Source organism: Acomys russatus, chromosome 13 (assembly GCF_903995435.1).
Source record: "Acomys russatus chromosome 13, mAcoRus1.1, whole genome shotgun sequence".
NCBI classification, from domain to species: Eukaryota; Metazoa; Chordata; class Mammalia; order Rodentia; family Muridae; genus Acomys; species Acomys russatus.
The window spans coordinates 50,837,523-50,844,906 of NC_067149.1; the positions used below are offsets into that span (position 1 = coordinate 50,837,523).

General features: G+C 56.3%; 1 protein-coding gene across 1 annotated transcript; it reads right to left on the reverse strand.

The window, feature by feature from the left end:
• Window positions 1-60: 60 nt before the first annotated feature.
• Window positions 61-3,758, reverse strand: Gpr162 (G protein-coupled receptor 162). The gene is made up of 4 exons (XM_051155347.1): window positions 2,886-3,758; window positions 2,075-2,264; window positions 1,367-1,524; window positions 61-1,095 (listed from the first exon to the last, which is right to left on the reverse strand). The coding sequence occupies exons 1-4, from the start codon at window positions 3,750-3,752 to the stop codon at window positions 544-546; spliced, it is 1,767 nt and encodes a 588-aa protein (XP_051011304.1). The 5' UTR covers window positions 3,753-3,758; the 3' UTR covers window positions 61-543.
• Window positions 3,759-7,384: the final 3,626 nt, after the last annotated feature.

The following is a 7,384-nucleotide window of genomic DNA, read 5'->3' on the forward strand; positions in this document are numbered from 1 at the left end:
AAAACTCAGCGTGGAAGACTCCGGGCTTGGGACACCAATTCTGGCACCAAAACTTTTCAACCCAGAAAAATGAAGACCCGATGCACTTAGGGGAGATGAAGATTGCGCGCTTTTACTAATTTAAACAAAGATCCGTTCCATTTCAAGCTAACACACTCAAGCGTCCCATCTCAGGATCATATGCTTCTAAGCCCATTTCTCCTATGTCTGCATGTTGGACCATCTCTGTATCTTTTCCCCGTGCCCTTTCTCCATTTTGTCCTCTATGAGCCACTCTCCCTTGTCCAAGCCACTGACCATTCTCCACCGCAGATGCTGAACACAAGATTTCCATGGCAACACTTCAGCCTTTTAATACATTTTGCTAGGGGTGAAGACGGGTGAGTAGGGTATCTGGTCGCTTGGATGGGAGAGAATTGGGCTCCAGAGCCCATATCTAGTGCCCATCTCTCTGGAGGCAGCTCCCACAGGCTCAGGGCCAGAATGAGGAGTGCTCACTCACCCTCGTCCCCTCCTCTGAGTTAAGCAGGTCCCCATGTGGCCTCACAGGGTGAGCTGGGGGAAGATGGGGTTCCCTGGGCCCCAAGGTCTTCCCCAAGCCCTTGAACTTCCCTCACTCCCTGTCAGGGAACAGCGTCTCCCTGCACTTAGCCCCAAAGGAAGTCCAACCGCTCGGCTATCAGGAGACCCAAGGGAGAGTCGTCGAGGTGAAAAACCCAGTGGCCTAGGCCTACGAGGAGAGGGTCCTGGTGAGGCAGTTGGAGAAGGCAGAGGCGTCTCGTCGATGAACATGGTGATCTCCTCCCGGAAGAAGCCAGGACCTCGTGGGGGTGCCCCACTTGACCCCAGAACGCCGCTTTCTAGGAACTGGCGAAGGCTGGCTAAGCCCCCACCTTCAGCATCGTCCTCATCGTCCTCATCCTCCAGCCTGTGTCCCTGTCCCAAGTATTCAGGAGGCGCCCCAAGGGCTCGGCTGTGGGCTGGGAGGACCCGGATGTCATCAGAGGATGACCACTTGTGCAGGAAGGAGCCTGGTGCCCGAGGAGTAGAAAAGATGTTGGTCTCATCATGGGACAATCGGCGGGACAAAGGGACCTGGGAAGAGGAGCAGGTGAGACCTGGAGGTGCTGCAGAGACAAAGGTAGAGGTGGCAGAAACCAGAGTGGGGACCCTGCAAGATGGCTTCACGCTCTTCCGTTTCTCCAAAACATTTGCTCTAGTGGGCAAACCTGGTTCTAAGAGGTCCGAGCGAACCTTTCTTCCCCTCATCTTTCCTTCATCTGCCCCCTAGGGTACCCTGCAGTCTAAAGCCATGGAGTAGTGGTGCAGGGGGACCAAAATGGAGGCGAGTCCTTCTGTCCCATACCTGTAAATAGTGTACTTTCTCAAGAGGCGGAAAGAGCATATGCCGTCCGGGCAGCAGTTTCACCTGGGAGGGGTCCCGGCTGCCTGATCCTGTGGCCCCATTAGCATCAAAACGGATTTTGCACACTCGGCCATCTGTGTAGTCATCACAGGCCCCATCTAGGAGGGAGAAAGAGCAGAGTGGTTACAGGCAGACAACACCTACCCTCCCCCCCATCCCCTTCAGAAAGTCCAGGAGGACCCTTTGGGTCCCATTAACCTGTATGCCCCAGGAGAATCAAGGGATTGGCCAGCTTTGTTGCATTCACTGTCCTTTATACAGACAGATATTTCTGCTTGTTCTTCTCCAAGAATTGTCCCAAGAGCAGAGAATCTCTTTCAGGAAGCTTAGCTTCCTTGTAATGCCACGCCTCCTTTGCATTAGGACTGAGGGCCCTTTCTCTGGAACTCTACTTGGCATGGACCAAGCTGGGCAGTGTGGGCTTCTAGAAAGGAGCAGAGGCCTAGAGAAATGCTCCTCAGTGCGGAAGGAAGCAAGGCTTGGATGGTAGAGTGAACGATCCGGCTAAGGGGGGCCTGGAGTTGGCTCCAACTTAGACCAGCAGGGGGCACACTAGGGCAGCACATCTCCTTAAGGAGAAGGGCAGTGGAAAGGACAGAAAACAGAGGTAGCTGTCCAGGAAAGAAAAGGTCCCATCCCTCCTCTGACCGTCATCGCCATCGTCCTCAGACATGATAGCCACGCACTGCTCCCACACTGTGCGCACGTCTGCACGGTAGCGCTCACAGGACCAGATGAAGGAGGGCAGAAGCAGAGTCTGTGCCATGGAGCACCACAGCACAGCCAGCACCATCCATGGCGGAGCTGAGTCTGACTTCAAGGAGAAGAAGCTCACCACCTGGCAGGGGATAGGGAATGACAGGTCAGGCCTGAGAGCCCAGGCCCTACCTAAACCTCATACCCACCCCTAATGCAAGGGAGGTTGAGCATAGAGAAGGGACTGAATGAGGAAAGTCAGGAAGTGCTGGAGACAAAACCCTGGTGTTGTTGAGGGTTTGAATGTGGGAGGGGGGTGGGGGGAGACAGACAGACATACAGAGAGACTGAGAGAGAAAGAGGGGGAAGGGGAGAGTGAGGCTGCAAGAAACTCAAAGCCTGAGAGAAACTCAGAAATGGGGCCTGGAGAGTGTGGTAGGTAAGCCTGGGGTTCCCACTCAGGAGTGTTCGGAGCCTGGTCTCCAAAGAAAATTAGCAAGTAGATAATGGCTCAGGGCAGGGTGGATGGATAGTGGATTGTAGACTAGAAATAGAAGTAGGAGAACGGCCCGATGGAGCTGGGAGATTGAGTAGTGGGAGGCGAGGATAGATGATAAAGACAGGGAACTACAAGTGTCAGGGGACCGGTGGAGGGGAAGACGATGGGTGACGGAACTGGAGGAAACATGATGGAGTTTCCGCATGGCTGATAGAACTGGTGGGACCTGAATATTAAGAACCGGTTAGGGGACCTCAATCTCACCAAGATGGGCACCCCTGTGAGTGAGTCATAGAGGAAAACGATGGCGCTGACCAAGTTGGTGACCTGCAAGGATGTCTTGGCAGATTCAGAGCCATCCAGTGAGGACCGCCGCTTCCCTCGAGTATCCTCCACCACAATGGCTGGCACCTCAAAAGCTGGCCGGGTGCCCAAGCCCCCCAGCCCACCCGCTTTGGCTCCCACACTGCCCCCCGCTCTCCGGGCCTGCCGAGCTCTCCGGGGTCGGGCCCACAGTGTCTGATAGAATGTGATAGCCACACAGACTAATCCCATGACGATGCCCCCGAGAAGCAAGAGGCTGAAGCAAACGCCAAAACCGAGGCCAATCTTGGAGACTATGAACTGGCAGCCTCGGGCATAGTAGCGTTCTCCGTTGTTATGCCAGCCAATGGATGGCAGCGTGGAAAGGATAAAACTGACCATCCAGATGCCCATGACGGCATGCAGTGCCTGCTTCTTGGCATTGCTGAGGCGGTAGTTGACGGGCCAGCGCACCATCCACATGCGATGGTAGGAGAGCGAGGCAACTGTGAAGCAGGTGGCCAGGGCCAGCGTGTAGTAAGTGGACACAAAGACCTTGCAGATGCTCTCGTTCCAGTCATAGTCAGAGGATGCCTGGCGCCGAAGCTGCACCACAGCGAAGGTGGTAAGGGGCACAGCTGCCATGAGTATGTGTGTCCCAGCCAGGAAGCAGAGCAGTAACTCCAGCGGCTTGTGCTTCTGTTGTTTGGCTGAGATGCTAAGGATGATCCAGGCATTGGCCAGCAGGGCCAAGAGCCCACAGGCCAGCCAGGACAATGCATTCGACCTTAAGGAGGCCTCTTCTGCCCCCAATCCACCCCGAGCCATTCTATCCTTGGCCTCACCCCCACCCCCTCGAATTCCTGGGGGCGGGGGCTAGGTCTCACCCTGGAGCCCCGCTCACGCACACCCCCATGTTGCTGCCCACAATCCCTGCCCTGTAGCCAGGCAAGCTGACCCTGAGTCTTCCTTCCTGCCCAGCATCACATGACTGACCCAGCTAAGGCCAGGTGGACAGGGCAGGGGAGAAGGCAGAGAGTCAGTAGAGGTGGTAGCCCTCAGCCTTCATATTGACAGGGGAGGCAATCTGGCTGCTTTCCCATCTATGAGGGTGGCTGGGGAACTCTGATGCTTGTGCCGAAACTTCCAGGTCTCTTTCTCCAGTCTTGACCGTTGGGGGAGTCTTGGCCCGTAGGGGTGGAGCTCAGTCCCCTGGACAAGCTGTGAGGGAAGATGAGATGGAAGGAAGCAAAAAATTAGGCCTGTGCTGTAACTCTAGCTCATTTGTACCCCGCTTCTCTTGAAACTGTAGGGGTGACTGGTTGCTGAGGGTCCCTGGGGTCATTCAGAGCGTTCTCAAGCCTTAAATCAGATGCCTGCTCGCCCACACGGTTCAGACCGCCCACACTTCCAGACTACATGGGACGGTCTCCCTGGCTCCATTCTTTTTAGCCCTTTCAACCTGCTTTGGATTTCTAAGTTTCCTTCTTATAATAGTCTGTGCTCAAAAGACCCACCCCTGTCTGCATGTCCCCAGATCTTTTTTCAGTTGCTAATGGGAGACTTGTGATGCCTTCCTTTTTTTTGGGCGGGAGTGGGGGTTGGGGGGGGGAGAGCTCACATTCAAGCCCTTCTCCCACACGCTCTTCTCCTAGACCTTGTGGTCTTTTGCGCTCAGCCCATTAAATCTAAGCCTAAATGTTCACCCCTTCAGCTCCCCAAAGGAAGATGGGAGAAAGGAGGCTGGGCTTGCAGCGGTGGGTAGCTAGGGAACCTGCAGGCGGGGAACCACTGACATCAGAAGCATCCAGAAATGGAAAGAGGGGGGACTAGTTTGAGCAGAGGAGAAAGGGGGGAAAAGTGGTAGTATCTGAAAATAGAAGGAATGGTTCAGAAACCCCTGGGGAGGAGATAGTGGAGCAAGGGGGGTGAGAAGGAAGAGGGTGGAGGTAGGAGCAGGGGGACAGAGAGCTGGGGGGTGGGGGGGAAGCCGACCTTCAATAGGCTGGCTGTCTTCACTAGAGGACCTTGGGTTTCCTCCCCTGGCCCAGAGCCTCAGTTTCCCTCTGATGAGGGAGAGGAGGAGGGTCTTGATCTTAGTGACACGGTTCAGTGAGATATGAGGAAGGCACTAGGAAACCAAGTGGAACAGAATAGAAGCTATAAGGACCCGCATAATACCTTCGGGGCAAACGGGGGAGGGGGGAGAGGTAGCGGGGGGGGGGGGGGGGGGGGTGGGGGGGGGGGCACAGCTGTGCCATCGTCTATTTCCTGCAAAGAACCTTAGACCCGCGCTTTCCCCAAGAGGTCTGTCTCAGTCCACCCCCCCCTACTTTTCTCCCCCCACATCTAGCCCAGTACATCCTAGTTGCCATGGCAATGGATAGCCAGAGGGAGGTGTAGGGAATTGGTCTGGATGCCCCCCACTGGCCTCCCCTACAGCCTTTGGACCCCTTCCCACCCACCTTCATCCAACCTACGCCACCCCACCCCACCCCCAGACCCAGTTTGGTGGTTCCGAAAGAAAGAAAGGGAGAGTCAGAAAGGGAGGGAAGAAGAAAGACGTGAAGGACGGAGAGAAGGAGGTGAAGGACAGAGAGGGAAGGAAAGGGGAGGGGGAGGATTGGGGGCTTCCTGGCCGACAGGGGTCCCTCGCCCTTCGCCTTGATGAGATAAGGTCAGGCGGCTCCTCCCTCCTGTCACCTAGGGTGTTCTCCAGGGCAGAAACAGCAGGTGGCTAGGGAGGAGGGGCGCGGAGGCAGCTGGCGGGGCGGGAGGGGTGGAGGGGGAGCGGAGACTCCTGAGGGACTGGGCAGGGGTCCTCTTACCTCTAGTTGCGCCCTGTTCTCCAGAAAAGACGCACTCCCGACGAGGCTCGCCTGAGCTCCCGCCGCTTGCCGGCTCCAGCTCCCAGCCCTCCTCCTTCCTTCGCTCCCTCCCTCTGGGCCTCCCTCCCCCCAAGCCCGGCCTCTCCGGCTCAGCCCGCGGCGTGCTAGCTTGCGGCCCCTCGAGGGCCCTATCTCCCTGGGTCAGCGGCTTGCGAGCCCGGGGTTAGGGAACCTCTGGCCAGTCTTGGGGTCGGGGGGGTGGCGAGGGTGGGGCGGGGAAACTGGACGGCTGTGACTTAGAGGAGGAGGGGCAAGGAAGGCTCCGGGAGGGAGGGGGCGAGGAGGACGGCGGGGAGCGGGCTTCATTGGTGAAGCGGTTGGTGTCCTGCCCCCACCCCATCCCGTTTTTTTCAACACGAGTGAGCCCGAAGAGGCAGCTGGTGTTGTTAGGGACTGAGGAGCTAGCTGTTCAGAAAGGAGGAAGCCTGTGTCACCGTGTGTCACAGTGTGCGTGCATCCTTGCGAAGGCTGTTTTTTGGGTAGAGCTCAGAGGGGCACCGCCTGAAAGCTTGCTAAGGCGCCTGGTGCTGCAAGCTGAGACCACTGTGAAGTTAGGGTTGGCTGCAGGGATCTTAAAGGAAGTGGGCTCCTGGTGCACCTGCATACACCTCTTTCTCCTCCTCCTCCAGCCGAGCATACAGTTACGATGGGGGCACACGCAACTGCCGCACACATTACAGTTTCTCATCGTCCCCTTACTCTCTCATACACAAATGGCAGGAAAGCACACATTACTGTGTAGTCTCTCCCTTAATTACAGAGTCACTCACAGTGCTTTTGGGATGTGGAGGTGGGCCATCAGCCTCCAGGGAATTTTCCCTTCTCTGGGCAACTTCATCTTCTTCCCGGGCTAGGCCAGGCAACTAAAGCCCCAAAGATTTCTGGGTCCCCAGAGAAGTGTGCGCTCGTGCTCTCTCTCTCTCTCTCTCTCTCTCTCTCTCTCTCTCTCTCTCTCTCTCTCTCTCTCTCTCTCTCCTCTCTCTCCTCCCTCTCTCTCTCTCTCCCTCTCTCTCCTCTCCCCCTCTCCCTCTCTTTCTCTCTTTCATACACACACACACACACACACACACACACACACACACAGAGTGAGTGCGTTTTATTTAGTTTTTATTTTTCTGTCAGCTCAGGAGGCAGGAGTGGGGAGTGGGCACAACTAAAAAATAAGCAATGAGGAGTCTGGTAGCAACTAGGGGAGGTCTCTTTCTGGAATAGGCCGCCTGGAAAGAGAGGCGGGGGGGGGGGGGGGTCGGGGGGGAAAAGGGAGGCACTAAAGCAGGGAAGTAAAAGAGGCCGGGGAGGAGGCCAAAAGTCTGAGAACCAGATCAAGGCTGGCAGGGAGATCACTTAGAGCCCTGATCTATTAGGATGTGTGGGAAAGCTAGAAGCCACAGTCACCTTCCACAAGGGTGCCCTTAGAGGGTCCCCAGCATAGCTCACTTCCCAGGCTCTGCACACAGTGGCAGGTCTCTAGATGGTTCTCCCAGCCTTGCTCTTAGAGTCCTTTGGTAAAGGACTCCACAAACTGCAGTGGTCAAGGAGGGATTTGAAACAAGAAGTGCTCCTCCGTCCGCT

What these genes read in the sequence shown, in the direction of transcription:
- Gpr162 (XM_051155347.1), bottom strand. Translation starts at nt 3,752, where the DNA reads ATGGCTCGGGGTGGATTGGGGGCAGAAGAGGCCTCCTTAAGGTCGAAT. An exon ending in TGAGGACGATGGCGATGACG is followed by an intron (nt 1,525 to 2,074) that starts GTCAGAGGAGGG and finishes TCTCCCTCCTAG; the next exon opens with ATGGGGCCTGTGATGACTAC. An exon ending in AGAAAGTACACTATTTACAG is followed by an intron (nt 1,096 to 1,366) that starts GTATGGGACAGA and finishes TCCTCTTCCCAG; the next exon opens with GTCCCTTTGTCCCGCCGATT.